This window comes from Phyllopteryx taeniolatus, chromosome 7 (assembly GCF_024500385.1).
Source record: "Phyllopteryx taeniolatus isolate TA_2022b chromosome 7, UOR_Ptae_1.2, whole genome shotgun sequence".
Classification (NCBI taxonomy): Eukaryota; Metazoa; Chordata; class Actinopteri; order Syngnathiformes; family Syngnathidae; genus Phyllopteryx; species Phyllopteryx taeniolatus.
In genome coordinates, this window is record NC_084508.1 from 26,362,715 (window position 1) to 26,379,895 (window position 17,181).

Genomic DNA, 17,181 nt, shown 5'->3' on the forward strand with positions numbered 1-17,181 from the left:
TCATCCCTCAGGTTGAGAGTCGAGTGCACCAACTGCTGGTCTATTAGCCCAGGGTGCTTGGTTAGTGGCCAACAGCCTGTTTCCAAGGATTCCGAGGAGTTACGTAACTAATCGCTCGCTATCTACTGTCCAAGCTATGTCCAAATTATGCTGTAATCTCCAAACTCTAGTAACCTATACAAACTACACTCTCGTAACATCTCTACTACTTCCTATTCTTCTTCTCTGATGGAGAAGACCTGGTGGAAGTGCTACAAAGCGATGTTTTCCATCAAGTGGTAAATGGTGTTATTACAACTTAAAATTGATCAGGTATTGTAGAGGAAACATTTTTATAATTTAAAAAAATAATTAGACAAGGGGCCACTCCGAGTGTGGGCGCATTCCATTTTGTGTTAATGTGTGCTACTTTATTTGCTTCTCACTCGCTAGTCTGCACATCAAACCATTTTCCTGTTTACATTCTTGTAGCCAATAAGAGAAGAGAGCAATGTCACGTGGTTTGTGGTGACACATTTTAGTAGGGTTGGATTTTTAATAGCGGGGACAGAAACATTGTTTACACAGAGAAAGCACCCTAATACAATAGTCGATATCGTTTCTGAACATTTGAGCAATTTCTAGATCTTCACTCTCACAGAAACAAAGATAACAAAACACAGACACACACACACGCACACAAACAAACACACACATTGTGTTTAGAAGTGGCACTACACAATAAATAAAAAATAAAACATTTATATTACCTGTCTTCCTTTGATACCAGGTTTTCCAGGAGGACCAAGTATGCCCTACAAAGTAGTATAAAGAAAGCAGGGGTAAGATGTTATTCAAAATGAATTGTACAGTCGATTATCACATGAGAAGGCACTTTCCTTCTGTTGTACATAATTTCTTCACAAATTTTTACAGAACAATGATAAATTAATTATTCAAACATGTTGCTGAACACTAATTGTAAATCCATCCATCCATTTTCTGTACCGCTTATACTCACTACGGTCACGGGCGTGCTGGAGCCTATCCCAGCTATCTTCGGGCGACAGGTGGGGTACACCCTGAACTGGTCGCCAGCCAAACGCAGGGCACATATAAACAAACAACCATTCGCACTCACATTCATACCTACAGGCAATTCAGAGTCTTCAATCAACCTACCATGCATGTTTTTGGGATGTGGGAGGAAACCGGAGTACCCAGACAAAACCCACACAGGCACAGGGAGAACATGCAAACTCCACACAGGCGGGACCAGGATTTGAACCCCGGTCCTCAGAACTGTGAGGGAGATGTGCTAACCAGTCGTCCACCGTGCCGCATAATTGTAAATAATTTCTAAATAACTTTAAAAATCACATAAAATTACTAACTGTGCTGTGTGAGATAAAGACTTCCTTGAGACGCTAGCCTAATGTGAATAATGGAAATTCATTCTAGCTACCAAAGTGAAAACTGAGACCCAAACAGTTTTTTAACAGCTAATCAGGTTGTAAATTACATAAAAAAATTGCTGTCACTTGCCTTCATGTTCCACTCCTGTCTATGGGCTGTATTTTTGTAACTGGCGTAAATCTGTGATGCATGGCGTAACTGCGCGGAGGCAGGTTAGATCTAGTGTTGGGAATTTTGTGGATTAGCACACCCCAGCACATCTAAAAGAGGAACGTCTACACTGCTGTGTGCAGCGAGCCTTGCAAAATTAAGATACGCCAGTTTTTATAAGCTGCCGCAGATCCACCATCTATGAAAATAGAGCCCTCTGCCAACACGCTGCTTATATAGAGGAAAGACGGACATGACTGAGGACAGCATGCGGACGTTAAAGGAGGAAGGGTGCGCATGAAAGAGGATGCTAAAGGCACGCCCCCAGTAGGTATATAGCGCCGGTATGTGTATTGTGAAAAACAACATCGGTTTGGCTCAGGACCCCTCAAAATGGCACCTACGGAGAGACACCCTTATGAAGCACAGTTTAAACTGCAAGCTATCAGTTACGCGGAGGAACATGGGAAACGAGCAGCCGCGAGAGAATTCAGGATCAACGAATCCATGGTTCGCAAGTGGAGGAAGCAGGAAAAAGAGCTTCGCCAAGTCAATAAGACGAAGCTGAGTTTCCACGGAAACAAGGTGAGGTGGCCCGAGTTGGAAGACCAACTCGTGCAATGGATTAATGAGCAAAGAACAGCAGAGAGAAGCGTCTCTACAGTCACCATTCAACTGAGGGCAATAACGCTTGTAGAAGAAATGAAAATCGAACATTTTCAAGGAGATCCGTCTTGGTGCTTTCGTTTTATGAAACGGCGCCATCTTTCCATCTGTATGGATTGTGGATGCCTGGGCTAAGGTATCTGCTTTGACTGTTGTCCGAGCTTTCGCGAAAGCCGGCATCTTTGCTGAACAGCCCCCCGCCAACGAGACTGACTCTGACAATGACGAGAGGGAACTCGGCATGTTTGATAGAGAACTTGTCCAGCTGTTCAATTCGGATACAGAAGATAAGGATTTTGATGGATTTGTAGATGAGGATTGATCAAAAAATAACGTGAGTACATTGTTAAATACTTCAATAAAGTACAACCAAACTCAGTTTTGCTCCCGCTTCCTTTTTAAAAACATACGCTAGCATGCAATACGGTGCGCCTTATGTATGTGTTAAATACAGAAATAGACCACGTAACTGAGACTGCACCTTTTAATACGGTGCACCCTATGGTCGTGCAAATACGGTAGATATAACACAACTTTGTCAATTGCACTTATAAAGAAACTAATTATCACTCACTTTCTCCCCCTCCAGTCCTGGTGGCCCAGCTATACCAGGAAGTCCAATGAAACCCTGGAAATTGTCAGATGACAATATCATGTCACAAAACTTTCACATGACCAAGAAAGAAATATCTATCTATCTATCTATCTATCTATCTATCTATCTATCTATCTATCTATCTATCTATCTATCTATCTATCTATCTATCTATCTATCTATCTATCTATCTATCTATCTATCTATCTATCTATCTATCTATCTATCTATCTATCTATCTATCTGTTACTACAGTAGGCCCTTTTGAGAGTACACTATCAGTATTTTTCTGGTTGATCCACTATTTTACAGACACACCAAAAATGTGAACAATCTAACTGGGAGCCAACTGATACTACAATTACAATTATGACAATTCTGCAAATTATGTGCATGTTACTTCTCTTTCAAATGAGATGCATGCTATCCATTTTTTTAATTTTGTAGTACAAAGGTAGGCAGCAGACACCTGCATTTGGCATGCTTTTTCTTGTGTAGCAACTTCCAATAAATACCAAATGGCATTTGCAGTGTAGTGGTTCACACTGCTGACTTTCGCTCGCGTGCCTTGACTCACATGATTTTAAGTGATATCCCATTCTAAATCCATATGGTTTAATATGATAATGTTGGTCTACCCTTTGCAGGTACAACAGCTTCAACTCTTGTGAGCAGGCCTTCAACAAGGTTTAGGAGTGAGTTCATGGGAATTCTTGCCCATTCTTCCAGCAGCATATTTGTTAGTTCAAACACTGATGTTGGAGGTAAAGGCCTGACTCACTGTCCACTCAAAATCAACACAAAGGTTTTCTGTCGAGTTGAGGGCAGGACTCTGTGCAGGCCAGTCAATTGCATATACACAAAATTCTTTACAGACCTTGCTTTGTGCACTGGTGCACAGTCATGTTGGAACAGGAATAGGTAATGCCCAAAATGTTTGACTGTCCAAAATCAATTGGTATGCTGAAGGATTCAGAGTTCCTTTCCCTGGAGCACAGGGGCTAATATTTTGAACCTTTCCAACTTTGTGAGAACAGTTTGGAGATGACCCCTTCCTGTTCCAACATGACTGTGCATCAGTGCACAAATCAAGGTTCATAAAGACATTTTATGTGGAAGAACTTGAGTGGCCTGGTCATAAATTCCTATAAACACACTCCTAAATCTTGTGGAAAACCTTACCAGAAGAGTTTAAGATGTTATAATTGCAGAGGGGGTACTGATGTCATATTAAACCCTAAGAATAGGATTAAGGATTAAGAATGGGATGTCACTTAAATTCATATCTGAGTCAAGGCAGGTGAGCAATATTTTTGGCAATATAGTGTATATGAAGTCCCATTCTCAATCGCCCTGTGATTGATTGGCGACCAGCTGGGAAAGAATGTATAGTATCCCATGGCTACAATGTGTTATTTTTGTGGTTGTAATTCACAAAGGTAAAGAAATGCAATGCACCATATTGAGAGTTGTTTTACAAAACATTAAAAACAATATATATTGGACGTAATGGAGTGTTGGAAGTCATTTCGTGTCCACTATCTCTGTATAAAAGTGAATGCACTTCAAATTCTGCCTCCTGATGTTATAGAAAAACCACAATTCCTCTTTCTCTGATATGGAACTCTCCAATAAAGTTCCTTTCACCCTCACACTCTTTGTTTTCATATTCCCCCAGTAGTATTCCTATCTCATTTTTTTCTTGCGATCTGGCGGCATCGCTGTTGTTATATTTTAGGAAATCTTGAAGGGTGTTCAAGAGCCTGAACACCCACAAGCAGAGTGCAGCCAATGTTTCAGAAACTAACTCGGCTCTCTGAAGCAAGACTGAAGGACTGACACTATGCTAATCCTTTCAGGAAATGAAGTATTAAGTGTTTCTGAAGACAAAATATGAGGAGCTACTAATACTTACACGAATCCCCTTAGGCCCCGGGTTACCTTCTGGGCCAGTAGCACCCTGCAACAACAGAAAGACTGGCAATGAGAACTTTTTTGTATTTACGGAGCGCCTAAACAACAAATGGCAAATCAAATCTAAACAATTTACAGTCTGATCTGCACAATAATTATAATATATAGAAAAAACAAGTCATGACTGATAGAGAATGATTAAAAAAACATCTGGTTTACTTGCAAATTTATAAACCTATTTCCACACACAGTATAAATAGTGCATTATGTTATATTCTTGACTGTTTTACGGTCATTAGATACCACAGATTTTTCTTCCAAAGCTTATGTATACTGTAGCTAAAAAAGCAGCGATCTTTTTTGTTTGGCACTTTGTGGAGAGCAATAAAGAACCAAAGACAACGGACGAACAAGAACCATATTTTTTTTGTATTTTTCACTGCACCTGCCTGCCAGGGTAACCTGCAGACCCGGCTTCCCCAGGAAGTCCTGGTATGCCCTGTAGCAGAGAACCACAGAGAGAGCGAGGTAATGAATGAACAGTGAATAAGTAGATGAGATGGATGGATAAAGTGAAAGAGGAGAAACACAAAGTCAAACCAGTGTTGTCAAAGCTGGAATAAAACAAGCACTGTTCATTCCAGACAGGCTCCACCAAGACTACCCCATCTGTTAAGTGTTCCTTTCTACACCCCTCAACCAACTTCTGTTGCTATTATCGTTTTTATTAACTCCTTCTGTTTTTGCTTAACCAAGATTACCCATGGTTGACACAAAATAGTCTTAAATTAAATCTACATCATCATTAAAAAAAAATTATTCAAACCCTATTAATTTCAACTTTGACATTTTGTTTGGCTTGATAATTTAAAGAACTAGCTTTATACAATAAGGAAGTATGTATTGTACTATAGTTTTAGTTGCATTAATCATAATACCAAATAGATTATATATTACTTACTTGTTTTCCTGGCAGCCCAGGTGGTCCTGGATAACCTTTTGGACCCTTGAGAATGGAATAAAGCAAATGCATTTTAAGTGTATATTTTCCTAAATATTAATAGCGCTAGGCCTATACCTGTATCACATCGACCACAATACATGAAGAAATGAAACTTCAAACAGGCAGCTACTGTACAGTATATACCAATAGTATAGCAATGCCCTCGGAAGTGTTCAAGGAGGAAAGGAGTCGCCAGTGCATTTTCAGTCGCTTTATTGAGCTCCCGGCAACACAAGAACATCACAAACTTACAAGCTGCTGTCGGCTACAACTCATGCCAACGGCGTCTTCCCAGACTGACATTTCCTTTCACTTACATCACACTACTCACTCCTGCCCGCCTTCTGAAAGGCTTACACACATAATTACAGATACAGTATCAGACTCATTCTAACTAGGAAGGCTGGCAGTGATCCCCGAACCAGAGAAAATTCCTCGAGCATTTTTGTAGTCGTAGTACTCGAAACATTCCAGTATTTGTTGCAGCCCTAATTTGGTATATTTATTAACGGCAGTACATTTTGAATTGTAATTAAATTTCACATAAATTAAGACTTCATCAATTACAAAAAAAATAAAATTTCCATTCAAGAGCAAAGGTTATTTTACAGTTTTATCATTATATTTATTAATCTAGTCATACATATTAATTCATTCAGTTTATACCTCATCCCATTCAGGGTCACGGGGGAGCTGGAGTCTATCCCAGCTGAGATAGGGCAAGAGGTAGGGTATAACCTGGACTGTCTATAGACAAAGATCAATTCAACTCAAGTTCACACCTATAGGTAAGTCCTCAATTAACCTAACCAGGAACGTACACAGAGAGCCGATTGGTGCTCAAGCATCAGCCCTTTTGTCCTGGATGAGAAAAGTGCCCTTTCTGCTGGAGCCCAATTTTTTTTCTTCATTGATCAATATCCATTTATCCATCCATTTTCTGTACCGCTTACCCTCACTAGGGTCGCGGGAGTGCTGGAGCCTTTCCTAGCTATCTTTGGGCGAGAGGCAGCCGCAGCCAATCGCAGTGATCAATAGCTAAAAAAAATAAACTGAATCTTTCTAGCGTTAATTTCCCCATAAAGTGTTTTCTTGTGAGAATTGCGCCCTTCGCTGATCTGTGGCACAAAGAAACTCCCCACTTTGCCCCTCCCTTCTCCTCCTTCTCCTTGTCCATGGCTTAGCTGTCATGCATTGCCGAGTGCCAGTCGCCAGGCCAAACCGCTACAGCCTGCAGCTTTTCTCTGACCTGCAGCATCAGACGGTCAAGTTAATGACTGCATTTGTGCTATCCATGCCATTGGTAAAAAATTAACCACCAAAATTAAAATCAGAGTGAAACTTTACATGGCTATTGGTCTGGCGTTTCCTACACACAGACAAAATGGATGTGTGTGTGTGTGTGTGTGTGTGGGGGGGTGCACACCATCTAAAAACGCATTTCTTTACATACAAACAGCATCCATGTATAATGCATAGCTTACACCTTTTGTGCGGATAAAATCTGTGATATCTCACTGGCCTCGAGACTAGTTGGTGACCTAATTGCGACTGCTCTGTTCCAAGAAGGTCAAATTTGATGTTGATTTTCTAATGAATGAAGATCTAATTCATACGAGGTGTTCCACAAATACAAATTGATGAAACTTTTTATTGTATTTCTGCAAGAGAAATATTGTGTGAAAGCGTCACGTAAAGCAGCACAATAGACTACCGTTCAGCAAATGTGCCTCACATTTCTGAGGTTCAGACTTAGAATCTTGGCTTTGGCATTCCTTTGTGCAGCATGCATGTTAGGTTAATTGAAGTATCTAAAAAAAAAATTGGTGTGTACTTTGTCTATATGTACTCTGCAATTGGCTGGCAACCAATCCAGGGTGTGCTTGCCGAAAATCAGCTGGGATAGGCTCCAGCGACCCTAATGACGGGTAAAACGGTATACAAAATAGATGGATAAATATTGTGTGACATATCCAAGTGGATACAAAAAGAGACAGCTCAGTGCTCAGTCATATTCAGCGCAATGCATGAATGGAATTTGCTTCCAAATGATATTAAACAACATATAATAATCTGTATAGTTTTAAAGAATAACTTAAAGGATCTAATACCTTGACGACCACATGGGCTTGCTAAATATTTTGTCTTTAGAGTCACTTGGAGCAATTTTAATGTCTTTGTCTTGTTTTTTACTTTGTTTAAATGAGTTGTAATTGTTGAAATGCTTAATATGTTAGTACAACGTGATCTATTATTTTGTTTGTGTATTTGTATTTAATTTTTTCATAGATTGTAGTGTCACAATGTAAAGTGTGGACCCCAGGATGAATAGAATGAAGAATCTAGAATGAATCTTCAATCAAGATTATTCATCTCTGACATTTGTACATACACCAGACATCATATATCAAAAGTCCAGCTCTAAATAGCTAATTTTAGGCTTAGACATGTATTTTGGAATTTTGGGTGTTTCCTAACATCAACACAATGAACCACCAAATAAATACTGTAGTTTATATTTTATATACTTTAATGTAAACCTTATTGACTATCCCGTAGGCCTGGGATGCTATGGTAATAGCTTGTGCTTGTAATTGACTGCTTGACCCCAAGCAGAGTGGGTGTCTTTCCTCTTTCAGATGATCTTGGACCTTCATCTCAAAGCTTATCATGTTTTAGCAAGACCAAAGGTTTTGACTCAAGGAAACGACGGTACAATTCAAATATTCTGTATGCCAGCACAGCGTCAGAAAATTTGATTAAGCAAATGTGTTAGATTAAGGAATAGATGTCACGGAATTCCACATTTATTTCATCAACTAATTCATTGCATTTGAGAACAGACTGAATCTTACCTGCAAACCTGGAAATCCATCAGAACCAACCAGACCTGGTGGCCCTTTGTCACCCTTTTGGAACATATAACAAAGATAAATAACTGTCACTTTCAAAATCATTGTAATATGCAACGGCTGTATATCGGAGTGAATCAAAAGTGCATTGATGAATACGTCAGAAATCCCTGCTTATACATGCGTATGAATGGAATTTATCATAGCTATGAAATAAGACAGCACTGATTTTAAGTCTTGGTGATGGGGGAGTTCAGACTTAAATTGTGGCTACAAAGATATACAGTGTACCGTAAATCTACTGGAAGCACTGGAAAGTTACTGTGGGTGCTTAATTAAATGAAGACGTGTAGCTGTGTTGCACTGGAAAATATTTATTACATTTGGAAGAAAAGGAGACACGGATGACATATGACAAAAGGGAGAGCACAGAGGAAAAAACAAGAGGGCCTCCCACAGCTACAGAGAAGAGCCTAGACACAGAGAGCAATGTCAGATTCCTTACCTTTTCTCCTGGTGAAGCTTGACCTGGAGATAGCCCTGGGTCTCCCTTTGCACCCTAGGATGACAAGGTCACAGGTTAAGGATGTAGTCAGCTGCCTAAATCTGTTTCAGACTCTAAGCCACTGACAGGAAGATAGTCTATTTTTGTAGATCACAGTCATCTCGACCAAAAATCTGCTGCTATTCTTTTATTATTGTGATCATCACATCCATATTTCCATAATGTGCAATTATGACATGAGTTTCACAGTCACAGAGGTAGTAATGTATCAAAACATTGGTTTTCAATTAATATCTCTCTGACGGAGTAAATCAGATCTAAATTATGCCTGAATAAGAAGACATTTTGAATGTTGTCGTATTGGATGTGTGCCGGTGCAGGTGTGCCTAATGTTGTAGCCATGCGTGTATGTTCTCTCGCGAACCATGGCTCTAGCTTTTCCATCCACCCCCTTCCTACTGCATGACTCATTGTGTTTTGTAAATACAACGTAATTACGCACGTTAGAAACTGTACATAGGGGACAAATGTTGTGCCAACTCCTCGGAAAGATACAAAAATGTGAGGAATTAAGTTTAATATACAGTAATTCTTTACACAGCTGCTTCTGACATGAATGTTGAGACTTCCAGCTTGCTCAGATTTGTCTAAACCATGTTCGACACCTCAGATTTTATTTGCCTGAATACCTTCAAGCATGCTATTCTCACATTTTTGACTGACAGCAAGAGAGGCATACAAAAGTGTGGGTAGGAAATTTTCAGCGCAGCATACAGGCAGAGTTCAACACGGTTTGAACGATCTAAGAAAAGAAGATTGAGAAAATCCTTTTTTAAATCCTCCGAGTACATCATCAAAACATTTCAGATTGTGCTTAAAACATGTGAGCGTTGTTAAACTTCAGGGATCTCTTCCACATTTCGACCGGATATATTTTCTTGCTTTGGGGCACAGTCACAATCCCTCATTCCACCCCCAGACAGGGGGTTTTGGAGAATGAATCACAGACAAACAACTCGGGCATTAGAATAGCAGTTATTGGATTTGCCTCCAAAGGCAGATTGCTCCACAATGTTGCGTGTAAAAAATGTGGTGGCTAAGAAACAAGAACAATTAAGGTTACAGGGATAGGAACGATGTGGATGTCAGAAGGTGCCACAGTCACCCCAACCTGACGACATCCTTCCTGGGTTGCATCAATGTGCCATTTACATCTGGTATCACAGAGGGAAGTACAACCAGGAACTTCTTGTATTTGGTGTAATTGACTGATGAGCAATGTCTGGTATATGTGAAGCGCAAATATGCTGGGTCATTATCACCCCTCTTGCCAACATCTGCCTGTGGCTGGTTTTATTTGTTTACAAACAGTGTGAGCCAGAAAGACTTTACTGTATTTTATATGGAACGTCTTTACTGCCATAACTATTGCCATTTAAAATACTTTAATCAGCCTGATGCCCATGGAAAATTGCATGACCACACTACAACACCTTCTAGGCAGCTCCAGTGGCATCGGTCGATTTAACTGATAAACAAATTGAGTAATTCAAGTAATCAATTACTAATTCAAGTAAAGCCATGGCTGCAAAAGATCTTAGCTTAAAAAGATCAATGTTGCTACTTTAGCTTGTTTCATCCTGCGATTGGCTGATGAGCAGTCCAAGATGTACCCTGTCTCTTGCCCAAAGTCAGATAAAATAGGGTCCAGCTTACTGAAGACCCTGATGAGGACAAAAGCTACAGAAAAAGGATGGAAGGATCTTTCTGCATTTGGCAAACACTTGGTACCCAACCCTCCACATAGAAAAACAAGCTCGGCTGCAATCAGCTCCTAGCTTCCCCAATCATATTACATGTGTTCTTAATGTGCGTCACTGTCGAGATAGGGGTGCCCAACGTGACAAGCATAAAAGGCCAAAATACCCCTCCCTATCAAAAAAAAAAAAAGATGTACAATAAATGGATGCATATCGGCAACTGATAATGTCTGGCCACACTATTAGTCACACTGATTGGGCTGGCTTCCGAGAGGCCTAAAGGTTTTATAATCAGGCACATTGTAGGGACAAAATATCAACACATTTGTATGCATTCAGAATTTCCACATGTATATTGCAGTGTCCCACTGGTGAGGCAGCCCCAGTGCATCATGGGAGTGGAAAAGGTTCCCCCCTTTGTGTCTACTATATGCAGTATTTGGACACATTGTGGATAACGTTACTGAGTTGGGCATATTGTTGTGTTGAATTACTGTGTTGAATGACAGATGCACCATGAGTTAGACATGTGTTGACAGGAGTCATGCTTCTGTCATTTTGCATTCACTAGCATCCTTAAATACGGTAAACGCTATTATTCTGGTTCCTACTACATTATTTGTGTCAAAGGTGGGGCCATTTGTTTTCTTAGTGATGAAAATCACAACCTAAAAATTAATTCCTAATTAAGGCTATTGTTTACACCTCACTTGAAAAACTGTTAATGATTACTTATCACACTTATGTGAAGTGATCCTATAATGGTCTAAAGTACATGACACTATGTTTAATGAATATACATCAGCACATTCAGACAGTCAACAGCCGGCCGGGTCAAGCAATTTGCTCAGTCGACAGAGATCATAGCAGACACGCTTTTACAAACAAGATGTCAAACACGTCCTCAGGCTGTTACAATGTCCTGTCATTTGTCAGTTAATGATCTTGGTATCTTCTCTAAATGGTGATTGGCAGGTCAGTCTGCGAAATGATGGTGAATTTCCCCTCGTAATACTTTCACGTGATGATAAACAGTGCTCGTTCTTTCAATCGTATTATGTAGAAAGCTATCATTTGCACGAGGAACAAAATAATAATCACTCAACTTCATTACCCTTTTACTGCAAAAACGCTGATGGGGTGGACTGATTTCTTGGCGATTAATATGACATGCACCATTTCTGGCTAGTGTCTTCTGGCTCAGAAGAAAACCAATCAGTCTCACTCCAGATACTACGCAGAATCCTGTCTCGTACTGTCAGAAAACCATTTGACTACAATAAGAGATGGTGGCTCACCTTGGGTCCAGGTGGTCCTGCTGGTCCAGGCTTTCCGGGTGGACCATTGGGACCCTGAAACGGTTAGAAAGAGAACATGGTAAACACACTGTTATGTTTAGTGGCTATTAACAGCAAAGTACTGAAGATGACTCATATACAAAAATGAATACCAGCTGCTACATGAAGGCATGATTGTGGCATGTTTTTGGAAACATCCTGGTGGGGTGATATCACCTCAAATCAATTACATGATTACAAATGATCTTTGCACATGATTAACATTGTTCTTCATACTGATGCACAAGAAAGTCTATCATCACAGATTCGGTTAAGAAACTTGTCACTGACCTCAGTTATTGAACAAAACAGATAATTAAGGACTATATCTGTGATCTATATCTATGTGTATTTTACAAAGAAGGATTTGGCTATCGGTACAGATCAGATGTAGATTTAACTTGTTGTGCAGGTACCCTGCCCCTCCAACCAAGGGCCAAATATGAATACGTTGATCGGCTGAAGGTAAAGAAAGTAGCAGAGTAATATTGAGTAGAGTAAGATTAATATTCAAATATTTTTAATAAATTGGTTTATAAGAACATATACTCTTGTGACGCGCATATGTTCAATTGTATGTAAAGGTGGTTGTATGTACAGTGACAGTTCCGCAAAAAGCTAAGATCAATGTGGTACATTAAGGTGGAAAATGCTGTTTTTTTCATTTTCCCCCCTTGATTGCAATAAGTAAGGCTGAATAAAGGTCAATAAAGGTCAGCCGGTACTCTTAGTGTTTAAATATTCAAATAAGAGTTAATAGATTCTCTGATTATATCTTTTTTAATTGCATTTCAGTCACTTTCGGACGCTGAGAATCAGCAGCCTGTTTCAGGATGCTCAGACTTACTTTCTCTTTTATTACTTTGTTTGTCTCCTTCATTGCATTATTCCTTCACTATTTTTTTTTTAGTCCAAGATATCTTGCAGGAGAATACTGACGCTATCAAACTTTGTTTCCCTCTTTGTTACGATACTTCACCTAGAATTGCGAGGAGCTACAGCCTTACCCCTTGCATGGAGAAGGCCTCATCCCCTTGGCGACGAATACATCCCAGAGCAGATATATTTGTATTTTTATACTTTCCTTGTCTGATACTGTTGTTGTTTGTCTATAGTTTGTTTGTTCAACTAGAATTACATTAATGTATTACCTAAATAACATTAATTATTGCGGCCCCCGAAGGCACTTCCTCCCTCAAACTTCAGGTATGCAAGAATGCACACGCAGACACATACATACACACACACACACACACACACACACTGAAAGATGCAGAATCACAGCCTCACACACTTAGACACACAATCACAGCCACATAATAAATATGCTGCATTCCTGCACATCTGTATCCCTGCTGCTTACAAACCAGGCTTGCTCTCCACTGAAGTCAGGGGCCTGGAGGAAACATCTTTGTATTTCATTCAGTTATATTTCAGTCTTTCAAAAGAGCTTTCAAATTAAAGATTACATGAAATTGTTTATTTCCATGGACAATACAACACACAATGTGAAAAGCAATTTTTAGCCCATTTAACACATTTATTAGACCACCTGTTATAAAGATGAGAAAACATACTATAAAATATCAATATTTTTTCTCATTTGCTCTGACATGCACTGTGAGTAGTAAGGTCTTATATAGACAGGGGTGTGGCTTTCCTAATCAAGTCCAATCAGTATAATCAAACACAGCTGGACTCTAATGAAGATGTAGAACCATCCCAAGGATGATCAGAAGAAATGGACAGCACCCGAGTTCAATATATGAGTGTCACAGCAAAGGGTCTGAATACTTATGGCTGTGTGATATTTCAGTTTTTCTTTTTTTAATAAATCTGTAAAAGAAAAATTCAGATTTTTTTTTCTGTCAATATGGGGTGCTGTGTGTACATTAATGAGGGAAAAAAATGATTTTAGCAAATGGCTGCAATGTAACAAAGAATGAAAAATTTAAGGGGGTCTGAATACTTTCCATAGCCACTGCATCAACTCACAGGTTCTTACAGGTGTTTAGACACTGTCCTCTCTCATCTTGTTCATTTGGTTAGTTATTACATGTCCTCATCCCCCCATCCACAAATAGGTACACGATTTGACTGTTGTAATATTACTTGTGCTCAAATATATAGACAGTTTCACTTGTTCTGCTGTGGAAAATGAACCACAACCATATAAACAATGACTGCATCTTTTTCCTTCATTAAAGCCTTGATGACAGAATCAATCACTATCCACATGTAAGAACACTGTTGGGAACTGCCATAACAGCCCAAACCATGTTTGTTTCAATGACAAATACCTACACCATATGCTGTGCCATCGTTCGAAGGCTTTGATAACGGGTCAAAGCAGAATATGCCAGCCACATTATGCTGAGCCAACAGAAACAAAACCACAGAGCCGCCGCACACTACCCTAAGCTTCCGACCACATAATAACTCCAAGCTTTGCTCTGTCTTTGCTTCATGACTCAGAGGGTTTACATGTGTTCTCTAACCTTTCACAAGTAGACATGTTTCACTTTTGACCAGCTGCTCTCATGTCGATCAACATACTGTGCAAAGGCAGGAGGGAGGACGCAAAACTATGCCTTTGTAATGTAATCAAATCATAGCAACTACACTGTGTCACGCCCTCTGGAAGAACAGTTTGAGCAATATTATGACATAAGAAAAATTTAGGGCTTACGGGTGGTGCTGGCTGACGGACAAACATTACAGTATAGTGCAACCTCGGTTCCATTTTCGCCAGCTGTGCTATTAGGCAATTTCTGGGCCTGGAACCAGGATCTAACATTAATGGTGGCCCAGGGCCAGTATGCCGCTGTGTTGTGCCACCACTTACCTTACAGACACTAGCCCAACCGAGCAAGTACAACTTTCAAGGTCACCAAAATGTTTTGCCAGATGAAAATGGTCCAAAAGTGCATTTTCGATTTCAGACCAAAATATCTTTAGCACTGAAACAACCATGTAACATCGAGTTAGTCACACATTGCTAGCTTCAGCGAATATGATCGCTGCTACCCTGAAAAGATTGTGTGGGAAATACTTAACCAAAAATGAGAGCATGGTCACTTACAAAATATGCAGGTCTTTTTTCAAATACAATAAAAGCACAAGTGAAATAGAAACAGTGAAACAGAAATGCCTGTTTCTTTGGCGCCCGGTGACAATGGGGCATATTAAAATATGGTGTGTGATGGAACACAACACTAATTCATTAAAGCGTAATGGTGAGTGATAGTTTTAATCATTTGTTTTGATTTGTTTCAATGCAGGTCCTTCAAAATACTGTATGTCATAACATGAAAACGGTCAGTAGCGCTAAAAAGGTTGGGGAGGGGGGAAATTATATTGTGCATTGTTTGAAGGTCGGTATTAGGTAAATATTTTAATAATTTGGGAATTTATTTACTCTTTGATGCATAATATTAATTTGTGCAATTGAAATGCCTTGGTTTTAGTGCGGTTAATGCAGTCATAGTGATAAATTAAATAAATACATATAATTAAATAAAAAACGCAGAATCAAATAATTAAATAGAATGTAAAACATTAAACAGTTTGTGAATCATGATTTAATGCTGCTTCAGTGTGCTGTGCCTTCTGGTGTGCCTACCTTGGCCAACGGGAGGCACTACTGTATAATACAGTCATGCAGACAAACGAAGAAGAATACATTACATCTTCTTCTTCTGCTCTTCCACCACTCAGTAAGTTGCTGTAATATTAGTCATTTTTGTCAAGGATAAAGAAAGTATGCCTGTGAGTAATGTTATATTAACTGTAATTATGTGTTGTTCCACCATATGCGTTCAAATATCTTAAAGGGTTCTAAAATTGTGACTGTCGATGCTAACTGTTAGCCTAACAATGGCGTTTTCCATTCATTTTGTCGTTTGTTTGCATTAAGCTCGCGGACTTTCCAAAGGCAAAGGCGAGGTTGTTTTACATACACAACGTGTAATTCTCTTTATTTTATTCTTAGTTTGACCATAAACTTTAACTAGAAGTGGCATTTAAAAGCTTGAAACCTCTCTCATTTGATGAAATGTTCACCATTAGTTAAAGTGGAGCTTATAGTGAAGTGAGTTGAATTGAGTTTACTGCCACCATAAAACGCTCTTATCTCAAGTTGGTGCTCGCAAGTCAAAGCAAAAACTCGGCCGAATGACAGCTCCCATCTAAAAAAAAAAAAATACGCATGGTACCAATAGAAAAAATTAAGAAACGACTGCAAAATTATTAGTTTTTCTGATTTTATTATTTATCAAGATGTGTTTGAGTAAAATAAATATTTTTGTTTCATTCTTTCTCCAAAATTACAAAAAACGATATTGTCATTTATAGCATTTATTTGCAGAAAATAATAAAGGGTCAAAATAACAAAAAAAGATGCAATTAATTCAGACCTCAAATAACTCAAGGAAAGCAAGTTAATATTTAGTTTGAAAATTTGGGAAGAGTTCAGGGATCAATATTTGGTGGAATAACCCTTATTTTTAATCACACCTTTCATGCGTCTTGGCATGCTCTCTCATGCTGGCCATGACAGGGTCTTGATCTGGTGGTCCTTCATCCACACCTTGACTGACCTAGCTGTGTGGCATGGAGCAATTTCCTGCTGGAAAAACCACTCCTCAGAGTCGAGAAACATTGTCAGAGCATAAGGATCTTAAAGGATAACCTTGTATGTGGCTTGATTCATGCATCCCTCGCAAAGACGAATCTGCCCGATTGCAGCGTTGCTGAAGCACCCCCAGATTATAACCGATCCTCCACCAAAGTCTACAGTGGGTGCGAGACACTGTGGCTGGTAGGCTTCTCCAGGTCTCCATCTAACCATTAGACGACCAGCTCTTGGGCAAAGCTGAACACTGGACTCATCAGAGAAGATGACCTTACTCCAGTCCTCTATGGTCCAATTCTTATGATTTTTTGCAAACCTGAGGTTTGGCTGGTTCTTCTTTGCTTCTCATTGAGTAGGGGCTTTTTCTAGCA

At 39.5% G+C, this 17,181-nt stretch overlaps 1 protein-coding gene across 2 annotated transcripts in view; it reads right to left on the reverse strand.

Annotated features, from left to right (window-relative positions):
• The window catches only part of LOC133480749 (collagen alpha-1(XXIV) chain-like), a 147,856-nt gene that overhangs the window by 94,790 nt on the left and 35,885 nt on the right, over window positions 1–17,181 (reverse strand). For both annotated transcript variants that reach the window (XM_061779308.1, XM_061779309.1), the window contains exons 5-12: window positions 12,139–12,192; window positions 9,081–9,134; window positions 8,579–8,632; window positions 5,682–5,726; window positions 5,166–5,219; window positions 4,722–4,766; window positions 2,786–2,839; window positions 750–794 (exon numbers count right to left, since the gene is read on the reverse strand). In XM_061779308.1, the coding sequence (XP_061635292.1) occupies window positions 750–794; window positions 2,786–2,839; window positions 4,722–4,766; window positions 5,166–5,219; window positions 5,682–5,726; window positions 8,579–8,632; window positions 9,081–9,134; window positions 12,139–12,192 (405 nt within the window). The remainder of the gene's footprint in view (window positions 1–749; window positions 795–2,785; window positions 2,840–4,721; window positions 4,767–5,165; window positions 5,220–5,681; window positions 5,727–8,578; window positions 8,633–9,080; window positions 9,135–12,138; window positions 12,193–17,181) is intronic.